Consider the following 13391-nt stretch of genomic DNA (forward strand, 5'->3'; position numbering starts at 1 on the left):
ACTACCTTCTGTGTTCTAGGCAGTCTACCAGGTTCTAGATGTTCAATAATGAACCAAGTAGACACAGACGCTGCCTTCTAGGGAATTAAACAATAATAAAATAAGCAAGTAATGTATTGTTGATCAGATGGTACTATATGCTATCAAAAAAATAAGGGTACAAGGACAAGAGAGTGTGGACTGTGACCATTTTATGCTGGGTGTTCAAGGATGGATTCACTGGTAATGTGATATCTGAACTGAAACACGCAGGAAATAGGGGAGCAAGAAATGGGCATCTGAGAGGAACACGAATTCTAGGTAGATTAACAGCAGGGGCAAAGACCCTGAGATGGCAGCATGTCTCTAATGACTGGAACTGGGGGTTGAAAAGGAGAGTGGAAGGAGTTGAGGATAATGTCCACAGGCAGGGAAGACAGATTGTATACTCCCTTATGGGCCACTAGACTCTGAGCTAGGTGGAAAGACAGTTGAGGATTTTTGAGTACAGGTATAAAATAATCTGATTCATGTTTTAAGAGGACTGTCCTGGCTGTTGTGTTAAATATGGCCTGAAAAGAAGCAGGGACAGAAGAATGGAGCCTGTTCATTGCAAAGATTCAAGGCAGAAATGAAGATGAGTTGATGAGGTGAATCAGAGACAGTGAAATGTGGCCAGACTCCAGGTACCAAAGAAAACCAAAGAATGCATTTACCATCTGTAGTGACGATGAAAAATGAAAGGAACAGGTGCAGAAGGACCAGAGATTTTGAGATGTTAACTTTGAAATTTGAAAGGGATGCATACATCCAGGCAGTTGGAGATTTGAGTCTGGAATTCACGTGAGATGTCCAAGCTAGAATGACATATTTGTGACTAGTCAGCTAGCACTTGGATGGTATTTAAACCATGAGACTGAATTAGATCACCAAAGTGTAGCAATTTGCATACTTTATACTCCTAAAATTGGCATTTATGGGATTTTATCTATTAATATTTACTGTATTACAGATTTTGCTTACTTAGGTTAGACCTGTGGACATCTATCGCATTAGTAATTCAAACAAATGTTTAAAGCAGAAGAGTAAACAAGCACACATACCATTAGCTGTCAATGTGTTAGGGCCGCTACAGAATTCCACTATAAGCTTATAAGAGAAAGAGAGAAGCAGATGAATTGTGCTTTCATATTATTATGGAAGCAATTTTTGTCTTCTCCCTGTGCCAGATGTTGCAGAAGGTGCAAAGCCAAAAGTTATCAGGGACCCCTGGAGACTCCAGGCCAAACTTGGGCAACCATGATTTGAGGAATAAACTGATACATGTAAAAGTGCTGGTCTTTGTCCTTTCTGATCATTGTCGTCCTTACAATTTGGTTAATTTCCTAGCCCAAACCATGGCAAATTGGTATGTTAGTCGATAGTCAACATCATTAAACTCCAAGAAATTTATATATCTTATATGTCTTCCTCTTGGTCACACTTACCATCAAATGACACTTTTTAAAGCACTCCTCCAAATCAGTAGGCTTGCGGTGAGTGCTGTGGGGGAACAAAAAGCACGTAGTGTTTGTTACTCCTGCTCAGTATCACAAATATGAAATTGTTGCACTGAGAGCACACACAGTAGTAGTGCGTAACCCTGAAAATATCCATCATAATGACAGCAATAAACAGTACATAGCTCGGGCCTCCTTAAACCTGTGTTTAATGATTTCAAGTCATTTTAATCTTTGCATACTCTGTAGCATCTAGCACAGTGTAAAAATGATTCTAGGTCCAACTGTAAAAAAATTAAATAAGCTAGGCTGAGGAAATAAGCACTGTGGTTCTTGGCTTCGGAACTCTCAATTTAAATATGACACAGACAGTACACTTGGGAAACAACTGAGGAAAATAATTAAAGTCCAAATACAAAAATATTAATTTAGTAAATATTTATTGGATTTTTCTGTTTATGTCCATGGATTTAAATCTTGAGAGCATTGTAAATAATAAAGCTTTAAAATACAATAAAAATGCAAAAAAAGAATGTTAATAGGTTAAAGTTATTCTAAATATCTGCCTTCTAGTGTAGATGGAAGATACAGTGTATGAAAGTTCTACTTCTATATCCTTTGGTAAAATAATATAGACCTTCTATTAGGAAATCAAAGTTGACTTTGATTATGAAGAGAGCTCCCTCCACGTAGAGAAGCAGTTTCTCAAGATAATAGCCTGCTCCCCATGAATTATGGACTTCCTTACTAAAAGGGTTTAATATAAACTATTTCTATAAATTATGTTGTAGATGATAATCCTGTTTGGAAAGGAGGATGGCTCGAAGCTATATACATAGTTACTATGTGGAAGGATACGAAGGACAAATCATGAAAGGATTTGAACACCAGTCTGAGAATACTGAATTTGATTGGCCAGTAAATAAACATCATACATTGTAGAGCAGAGCACTGGTATGATGAATATAAAGTTTATGAAAGATTATTTCAACAACTCTATATAGACTGAAAAGAGTAGAGGAAATACTGGGAATAAGAGAAATAAAGAATTTTAAATATACCCAAGCATCATCGCACATTGCTCTAGTGATTTGGGAAGTACATTTTCCAAATAGCTGTGGAGTAAAAGAAAGGATCACCTCTGAGTTCTGGTTTGCTCAGGAAAATGAGTTAGAGGACACCAGATTCTAAAAGCTATTTGCAGTTATTCATTCCTTCAGTAAAACGAACCTCAATAGAAGCACGAAAGAAATTATGAAAGCACATTTTTCCCTATCAAGAAATGTGATGCATGTTTATGATGGGGGAATAAGTAGTGGACTATACAAATACTAAAGCAATATTTAAATCAATGCTTTAAATTATCTTTCTTCTTAAAATGCTTGATAGATGTAAGCATTCCATCATTAACAGTGACTTCAGTGGCCATGAGTCTCCAAGAGGGCCAGTGCCTGGAGAAGAAAGAGTGGAGGGAGACAGTTCAGAGATAGCCCAAGCAATCTTGATACACCCTGCTGGGGAGGGTGATCTGAGCCCTTCCGAGTCTCTTGAGCAAAGCCATGCATGCTACAGAAGTTTGGCTGCTTCCCTTATAACTCCTCGCCAAAGATGTTTCTGAGTTCTGGGTTTTGCTTTTATTTGCATTTGTTTGTTTATGTCTGATATAGTTGGTCTAAAAATTCACTCTCCTCTCTACTCAAACTACTACACTCTCCCCACCCTTTTTTTGGCTAGAGATAGAAGGAAACTCATGAAAAAATCAATGCCAGTCATGCTGGTCTCTGTCTGCGTGAGAGTAAGTCTCTTGTCAGTTTCCTGGGGCCAGAAGAGGTGCTTCCTCTGTTAATTACAGTTTCAGAGGGAGTTAAGGAAAGGCCATCACTTAGTGCTGCATTGTCTGGCATATTGTTACCCATTTCTGCTTCACTCCCCAGGACCATTGCAATGTGCTTGTCTGTGTCCAGAGCAGTGTTGGCTCTGTAAGAGCTCATGAGCATAATCTATTAATCATAGATTCTAGATTCATGATCTTTAGATCAGATTATTTACAAATCATTTATTTTTATGTCAGCAATTTATAAATCAGAGATCAATTTATTTATAAAGTTTCCTCCTACTTTATGAACAAGTGTGTGCATTGTTTTGCCACAGATGAAAATCTTCTTTTGCCTTATGTAATTTTATGGTACAACATATTTTATCTTTTATTTAAAGCTTTTACTTAAAAATCTAGAAAATAATTTGCTTTTTATTGATCTCAAACTATCCCAGGTGACAGAAATGTAAAACCATTCAGTTTATCAATGTGATTTGCTGCACTAAGAACAGATTTCTAGCACGATGGGGACAATCCTTGTCCATTTTTTGCTTTCCTTTCTAAGTAGTTTTTAACTATAACCAAGATGTAGTCTGTAATTATGCAATGCAATAATATAGATGTTTAAATAATCACAAGTTAAACAAGTTTCATAATAAAGATAAAGCTGAAAATAGTCTTACAAAAATGTCTTTCAAAACTTTTTGAAACCATGTGCCTAGCCTCATGTTTTGCAAACAAAATGGAAAAATTTCATTTCTTAATTTCACTATTTTCATATGTGTGTTTTTTCTTTTATTCTTCCCTAGTGTGCACTGGTATGTGAATGTACAGCCCCAGAAAGTGTGAATGGAAAAGATAACTTACCTTTTTTGAATGCAGGTATGTATCTCAGTTTGGGAAACTTATGTAGTTTCATATAAAGGTAAGTGTTAATTTCTGTGAACTCATGTTAAACGTGGGCAGCATCCTCACAGAATCATTTGTGAACACTTAGCACATGAACTGGTAATCACTAGAAACATCATCACTAGTGGAGTAGGGATAGACATTGTTCCTGGGTTCTGGCTCATGGAGCGGAAGACTGAATCTGGGACACAAAGAAGGCCGAAGTGAACGTTAAAGTGAAGATGACAACAGAAAAGAAAGAAAAGAGCTCTCTAGAATGAGTGAGGCAACTCCTGAATGAGTTGCCATTGAGGGCTTTCATGGTTCATCTTTTACAGGAAACTGACCAGGGAACTTGGTAAATTTTTTGTCAATATCATGGTGGATTATTGAATACCAGGTATATATTTAGAATGAGCACTCTGGACTTGTAACTATCATGAGAACAAACAAGGTGTTCTTGTAAATATCATGTCTATTTCTCCACCTCTGGGATTTCTGTGAGCCTGGTTTTATCCCATTCCCATGGTCCCCTACCTGTCTCTCCCTACCTAGCCTGTCTGTCCCTTATTCAACATGACAACCCCATAAGAAAGATATAAAAATACTTTGGCTATTTGGCAAAAAAAAATTCCTTTTAGCTCTGGATTTTGTATTATCTTGAAATAAGACACATTAGAGGACAGTAAGCATTAGAAATATGAAGCTCTTAGCATGATCTAGAGGGAGGAGGAAGGAGTAAGGGGAGAGAGAGCCGCAGACTCCCTGCCTAGGGCCCGGAACCACCCAGGCTCCAACAATCAGAAAGGTTGACTTTCTAATTATAGAATTCAAAACAGAGTTGTTAAAACAGTAGATATATAATTCAGTAGGAAAAATTCATATGCGCGTTTATACATTCCTGGGAGTGTATGTATAGAATGTGTTGCTTGCAGTAATATATTTGAATTTCAACAAGGCACTAAACCATGTGTTAAATGATAACTTTGTGAATAAAACTGAAACTTATAGTACAGTTAAAAATGTGATAATATGTGTACATAAATTATGGATCTACTTTTTAATGAAAATGTAAATTATGTTACCATTAATACTAAGAGTAAACAATGACTAGTACAGTGACAAGCAGCAGGCTAAATGCCTCCTATGTCTTGGCTTGCCTTCTGACCTGTGCTGTGAAAAAGGCACTGTTCTTATCCTCCTTTTACAAATGAGGAAATTGGTCAAGGTCACCTACCTGGTAAGTATCAGGTCCAGAATTTAAATCCAGTTGTGATCCCAAGGCCTTTTTCTCTTAATTACTAGGCCATGCTATTACTTAAAAAAAAAAATTAATTAAAGTTGGTGCAACAGCAGAATAAGCCTGAATATTTTCCTAACCCTGCCATGTCATAGGTTTACACAATAGCAAAGTTGGAATAATAATCACCTTAGTGAATGATATGGAATTTCAAAGGCTTAGTAATATACACCTGCTAAACTATTAGCGTTTTTCGTTGCCAGCAATCTCTTATAATAAGGAATGAATAAAGGGAAGGCAACTCTTCGACTATGATTATACAGACAGAGAATGCAAAATAAAATGTAACAACAGCAAAAAATCATGAATTATACTTACATGGAATGAGGGATTATACCAAAGAGGAGCAGCTCCTTAGCCTGTGAGCAAATGACATTTTTAATTTCATTTCATTTAGGATGTGATATTGAGAGGGATGTGCAATGAACAATGATGGGTCTACCCAGACAGCCATGGATCCTAAAAGTACTTGATATGTTTTCAGGCTGGTTAAAATAGCTAATATATCCTCAAATGGTCCTCCTCCCATTTAGTTTTCCACCTGAAAATTGACCAAACCTTTAATCCTTTAAGGTACCCAGATAACCTACTGAATTTACTAAATGCCGATTTCGAGAAGTAAAATTGAACGTGGGACATATTAAATTCATGTTAAATACGTTTGAATGAATAGGGTTATCACCACAATCATCTACACTATAATTATAAGATAACTTTTTAATAATTCACTCATCTGAACCTTGTAGGTTTTACGCACAAAGAAATGCCATTTTAAAATACTGATTAGTTTAATATAAATTTCATAGAGAAAAATGGCTTTCTAAGGAAGAAAATATATTACTTAAGGAAGAAGAGACAGAAGGAACATAGTAAAAAATAAATCTGCACCTCCTCATACCCATGCCATAAAATCCGTAAGGCATGAGTCTTAGTAGTGTACTAACTCTTGCCGATTGCTCGTATGCTATTCCCGATGCATAAATTGTAATATGACACAGACAACTGACATGGAACTGATGGAGACAGCTGCATTCTGCAATTTAACTATACTTACTTAGCGGAGTGAAAGACGATTGATTCCTGCCTTTCTGCTTTTACGGAGGCGACAGTTGGGTGGTGATTCTCCACTTAGTTCTAATGCTATTGCATATTGTCTTTAGTCCACGCAACCCAGAGGAGCATTCAGATCCTAGGATACTTGCCACAGATATTTTCTTTGAGCCTTCTTATATTAGGGAAGGATAAGAGTAAATGCAAGTCAAATGTCATAAAGCTAGATTTTTAAAAATGTGTTTAAACTACAACTGAGTGCTCTGTATGAAATATTTATGCTCAAAATATGAAAGCGTGTTGTGTGGGTTTAGAATATGTATGAGTTTGGCCTGTGCATACCTTTGTCTTTTGTTCTATTTACTTTTCTATCTAAACTCAGCAACTTTGGAATTAATCTATTATATTCCCGTGTGTGGTTTTTTCTTTTCTTTCTTTTTTTTTTTTTAATCTGTAGGCAAAGGGAGCTACTGACACTCTTTTCAAGTCTTTGTATTAATGTGTTATATGGAACTTGCCAGCCTCAAGTGAGTTATGAAGTACTTACTGAGTGAATGGAAGAGAATGTCATATCTCATAGCAGCTCTTCACCATTCTATTTATATCTCTAGAGGCTTAATTTATTATTCAGGAAATTCACTTATCTATTGTAAGACTAACAAGAAAAAAGCTCTTCCCCCTAAGTTCTCACCTTTTTCATGCCCTGCTTGCCTTGCAAGTCGAACGTATATGTTGGGAGTCAGGGGAATGGAGGTCAGAAGGAGAGTAAGGATGAGTGGGAGGAGGGCAGAACTTGCAATTCCTTAAGAAAGATAGGTAAGAGCCTTGGCTATATGGGGAGATGCATTCCTTTCAGCTGGTGCATTTACATTCTCTGAAACTAGACACATTGGAAGACATGGTAAGTGTTAGAAATGCGAGGTTCTTACTTAGTTTGACTCTCTGACCATGTAAGTCGTACCATAAAGTTGTTAAAATAGCAGATTTACGTCTCTCATTATCTGCTTATTCATTTAAGCAAAATGGTAGTGAGAACACTTAAAACTGCTTGGTGGTGGTGGGATGGGGAGTAGGGAAGTACAGTCAGGCCTCTCACACGCCCTGCTAAGTCACATCAGTCTAGGAACTTGGCTGCCCCAGAACCATAACAAATGAGTTCTTGTGGCATTAATATAAGCGCACCAGACGGGCTGTCAGAAGAACTGGTGTCGAAGCCTGGATTTGCTAACCAGCAGCGTGACCCCAATACCTGGGTCAGACCCGTCAACATTGATTCTTTTAAAATGACCACGGTAACCTGCACAGCCTTTGACTTCCTTTTCTGGCTCTTACATGTTTGAAGTCTACATAGCATAATTTAGCTTATCCTATTCGCCTTCTTTTTAGAAATATTTCATAAAAGTACTCATTTTAATCCATTTCACAGGGAGTCACATATTAATTTTTTTGTCATTGTTACAGTTGTCTTTCTTAGAGGTTATTTCTATTTAGTAAGCCTGATCAGAAATATGCTTTTTCAAAATTCTGTCAAGAAGATAATTCCCTCTGGAGTCCCAATTCTCCCAGTTTTCCTTGTGAAAGTATAATGCTGCAGAGTACTTCAGCCCATGGACCCTTCCATTACTATGCCAAATCTAAGGAGCTAATGGGCCCTATCATAACATTTCCTCCTTTCTTCCCATTTTGAGTGAATTTTCCCCTGTCAGCAAGCATTAGATCTGATACAGCCTCTTCCTTGTCTGAATCCATACTTCTTGAGTCATGAAATTATCCTTTATATTCCTTGAAGACCACTTTCGCGCTGTAATTTAACGTACATACTGTCCTTCATATTCACAGAGAGTATATCTGACAGCCGAGATTTCTGTGACCGTATAAGTTGGAATCTAAAATAAAAATGTGGGGACTGCCCTGCTCTCAGTCCTCAATCCATGCAGTCCCCTTCCTCTTTGGAGGATTTATTGGTATTTTGCATTTCTTGCTTCACAGACGAATCATACTTTTTCTCAAAATAGGCCACTATGTCTTTGATTCTTTTTCTCAAATTAGAGTTAAGCCATCCACTACTTTGCAGAAGATGCTAGATTATATGCTATTTAAGAAGAAAGAACATTGCGTATTTATTTCTGTATCTCCGTAGCCAAAATACAATAGGAACTCAATAAATACTTGTCAAAAGACAGATAGCAAGTGTATCTTATCAATTCAGTTTATACTTCAGATAAATTACTTTCAAATTCTCATTTTTTAAAAGATTTTATTTATTTATTTGATTGAGGGGGAGACAGTGAGAGAGGAAACCCAAGAGCAGGGGGGAGCTGGAGAGGGAGAAGCAGACTCCCCTCTGATCAGGGATCCTGACTCTGCTTGTTCCCAGGATGCTGGGATCATAACCTGAGCCGAAGGCAGACACTTAATGACTGAGACACCCAGGCACCCTGATCAAATTCTCATTTTTAAATGTTTTCTGCCTCTAATCAGTAAAGCATGTGACTCTTGGTCTTGAGGTCTGGAGTTCAAGCCCTACGTTGGGTATAGAAATTATTAAAAAAAAAAAAATGTTTCCTGCCTCTTATGACACCATAGGTTTTAGCTGCCTTTCACAATACCTAAATATTGGGGTAGCACTCTCCTCACTAAGACTCCTATCCAAAGACATGCGTGACGCAGAATATATTAAGAGATTGTTAAAAATATGTCCCTCTTGGGGCACCTGGGTGGCTCAGGTGTTAAGAGTCTGCCTTCCGCTTGGATCATGATCCCAGGGTCCTGGGATTGAGCTCTGCATAGGGCTCCCTGCTCCACGGGAAGCCTGCTTCTCCCTCTCTCACTCCCTCTGTTTGTGTTCCTTCTCTCACTGTGTCTTTCTCTGTCAAATAAATCAGTAAAATATTTTTTAAAATGTCCCTCTTTACTCATTTTAAGTTCTCATGAATTCCCTCCAAAAAGCAAATTCCCTATTTCCCCCTTTCTTTCTTTCCTTTCATGAGCTATGAAATCTACTAACTTACTGATTTTTAGATGATGTCATTTTATATAAGCAGAGATATTTCTGTTGTATTTTCCCCCATACTAATTTAAATAGATTTTGCCCTTGTATTTGTAAGTCTCTGCTGTATAAAATTTGGGGCCATTTTGAATACCTGCCCTTGATCCTTTTTATTTACTCACTAGACTTCTCTGCCCTTTGCTGTTTTAACAAATATGATAGAGTCTATTACCTTTGCCCATTTGGAATTTCCATACATTTTCATTATGGAGTCTATATTTCATTATGGAATATATTTAGAATGTTAAATAGCTTCAGTGGAAGAGTGAATGTCATTATCTAGTAATCAATGGATTCATCTCTTAGCCACCTTTAAATGCTTCAGATGTCTTCCTGTAGTAAGTCCTCTACCTCCTCCACTGCCCATCTTAGGTAAAGCTAGAAGAAAAATAAAGGCAAGAAGATGATATGGTGAAAAAGCTATCATTTTGTGGACAAATGTGAGGAGAGCTTTCTACTCAAGTTTTTTTCATCCTTCACTCCGATGCCTGTGCTTCCTTAAAGTGAGGTTTTCCATTTTGTTCCCTACTTTTGCATTTTCCTCTCTCAACTCACACAGTTGTTGGTGCTCTCACTGTTCTCTTTTTGGTGAAGGTAATGGTGGGAAACATCGAGCTCCAAGGGTTAGGCTTATGTCTGTGGAATAGTTACATTTACTGGGCACTGTGCTATGTGTAGGAGATAAAATGAGGACAAGAAAAACAGCACAGTCTTGGCCTTCCCAAACTTCACACTCTAATGCGGGACGTGGAATAATAAGGAGTCAGTTGTAGCTGGTAACTGGTAACAACCATGACAGAGATGGGGATGGGAAGGACAAAGAAGACAAACCTATAGGGAGGGATGGGGTAGAAGCCAAGGAAGGCTTCCTGGAGGAGGTGCTAGCACAGCTGAGTTTACTCAGAGCCAACAAAGAGGGTTGTTCCTCTGAGATGCAGAGAATTCCTTGAACAGAAGAAACTGGTGAGAAACAACTTGAGTTCAGAGAATTATAGGTCATTTCAGGTTGCTCAGTGTGAAATATGAGCCACCTTCTACCTTTATTAGTGGTATCCTTTACTTTAATTACTGAACTAGAATGAACAGAGCAAATCATTTAAATTGGAAAGAGTGACTGGAAATCATTTCCTGACCATCTAAAATCTAAAATCCAAATTCTACACACTAACCTCACCAATTATCATCAACTTGAGACTAAATGCCCACAAAATATTATCTTTATGTCCTATTCTGACATCTGTAGTAGTTTTTCTTATTCTGGGCCTTAGTTGAAGATGGAGGGCCAAGAACTGATGGGTTTGGCTAGACGAGGAAGCAGTACTTTGTCCAATACAGCTTATATCCTATTTTCCAGTCTATTCTTTCCTTTTCTTCTTTAAAAAACAAGACAAACAATAACATAATTTAAATTTTATAACAAACCTAGAGAAAAGTAACTAAACCATTTTCAGGAGTTCATTTTTTTAACAATTGATTTTATCTCCTTTTTTCCATATATATATAAAGATTTTATTTATTTATTTATTTGACAGGCAGAGATCACAAATAGTTAGAGAGGCAGACAGAGAGAGAGAGAGAGGAGGAGGAAGCAAGCAGGCTCCCTGCTGAGCAGGGACCCCCCCAATGCGGGGCTGGATCCCGGACCCTGGGATCATGGCCTGAGCCAAAGGCAAAGGCTTTAACCCACTGAGCCACCCAGGCGCCCCCCATCTACCTATCTATCTATCTATCTATCTATATATTTTTTTAAGATTTTATTTATTTATTTGACAGAGAGAGAGAGATCACAAGTAGGCAGAGAGGCAGGCAGAGAGAGAATTGGAAGCAGGTTCCCCACTAAGCAGAGAGCCCATTACGGGGCTCGATCCCAGGACCCTGAGACCATGACCCAAAGCAAAGGCAGAGGCTTAACCTACTGAGCCACCCAGGTGCCCCTCCATCTTTATTATTTTTAAAGATATCTCTCCTTGCTATGTTTTCTGAGTTCCTCTTATGTCTTCTTGCCATCTCTTTTCCATAACCATGCTTAGGATAGTGTTTTAGTGACTTCTATTTAGGTTTTTCAGTACTTATACAACCTTAAAAAGAGACAACCTACATTTCAGATGTCTATAAATCTAAGATATTTCCAAGTACAAATGAGGGAATGTCAGTATCTAATTGGATTACACAGACATATCTTTAGTAAGTATAATGTAGCATTTGGAAAACAGGCAATGTATGTACATTCAGCAGAATAATTAAACTATTAAACAACTGCATAGTTAAAAGCTACAGAATGAATTCTCTACAACAATCTGTAGGACATTAAACTAATGATTTTTGTAAGACTTAAAGCCAATAAAGTCAGAATCCATTTAAATACGTGACTTCTACCACCTCCTGAATGCAAGAAAGTTCACGAAGATAGTCACAGATGAGCTTCCTCTCGAGAAATATATTAAGGACAACTAGAGAAAATAAGCATTTGGCTTTTTGATGACCCTTTTGTCCCTGAGTCTAAATTTATAAAATTCCTTTTCTGTCTACTGACATTCCTAAAACAGGCACAGGGAAAAGAAAGAAAAAAAATCCTCCCTGTGGTATGTCTCTGGTTTATCTTTTCTGCCCTAGTTTGCTTTTAACAGCCATGCTTTGTTGTTTTCCTTTATGAATTGTCTTTGTGTTGGCATTGTTGAACATTTCTTTGGCATCTTTATTTTGATAATTCATTGTTGGAACAACTTGGCTTTGGCAATTGCTGAGCATATTACCTTGTTAAAGAAGCCCCGCTACAACGTCTGAGAAAAATATAGACGTTTGAGTTGTGCTGCAATTTGGGGGGGGGGGGGGAGGGGAGATCTGCCATTTATTTTCCGTAACTGTGCTCACCATAGGAAGTTATCCTCAAGGGGAATGTATCAATATTCGGACCAGCTTAGAACTTTACTGTTATTAAGTTATCCCAAGACCATGATGTGGTCCAAAATATCGCCACTACTTTTCTCTTGGCAGAATCTGTCACACGATGTTTTTAGCAATTGTTTTGGCAAAAGCAGTGAAAAAAATGAAAAGCATAGGCACAGGGGTCTCTTTAGAGAATTTATAATAGAAATTAGATAGTAATCTGAGTTGACGGGCCTATTGTATGGTCAGAAATATATCTTCTATATAAAGAAAAACTTGGCATCAATAAAGAGCCAGAGCTGAAAATGATGGACTCATTCCCATAGCCAGAATGAGTGTGCAGAATTGTTAGAATTGTATCTCTTCTGTAGGGAAGAAACTTTAAAAGATTGACAATTGACACAAGCATTCATCATTTATGATCCATTGTTCAGTATTTGGTGCATGAATACCATGCCTTACTATTACATGAAGATGATAAAATCTCCCCATTATCAACACTGTAAGAATTTTGAGTTAAGAGCATATTATCTGGTCTTTTTTGTAACCAGTGCAATAAATTTGCATGATAATAAAAAGTTGAGCCATATTTTTTTTCATTTTTAAGTCATATTCCATTATATGGTATTTTAAGATACAGAGTAGGTGTTCTTACTCTATGCATAGTAGGTGTTTAATAAGGAATGCTGCTGGATTAAATTGGGTTGTAAGGTGGATCCCACTATAGCTACATTGAAATCCTGATTTAGTACTAATGAATTAGGAGGAGTCAAGATGGTGGAGGAGTAGCAGACTGAGATGACATCAGGTCGCAGGAGTTCAGCAAGATAGTTATCAAACCATTCCGAACACCTACAAACTCAACAGGAGGTCAAAGAGAAGAGCAGCAGTTCTAGAAACGGTACTAATGTTTGGAGACCTATG

At 37.5% G+C, this 13391-nt stretch overlaps 1 protein-coding gene across 4 annotated transcripts in view; it reads left to right on the forward strand.

Annotated features, from left to right (window-relative positions):
* Nucleotides 1–13391, forward strand: part of INPP4B (inositol polyphosphate-4-phosphatase type II B) — a 563252-nt gene that overhangs the window by 349812 nt on the left and 200049 nt on the right. For all 4 annotated transcript variants that reach the window (XM_045992576.1, XM_045992594.1, XM_045992567.1 and 1 more), the window contains exon 11: nucleotides 4104–4176. In XM_045992576.1, coding sequence (XP_045848532.1) covers nucleotides 4104–4176 — 73 coding nt within the window. The remainder of the gene's footprint in view (nucleotides 1–4103; nucleotides 4177–13391) is intronic.

This window comes from Meles meles, chromosome 2 (genome assembly GCF_922984935.1).
Source record: "Meles meles chromosome 2, mMelMel3.1 paternal haplotype, whole genome shotgun sequence".
Classification (NCBI taxonomy): Eukaryota; Metazoa; Chordata; class Mammalia; order Carnivora; family Mustelidae; genus Meles; species Meles meles.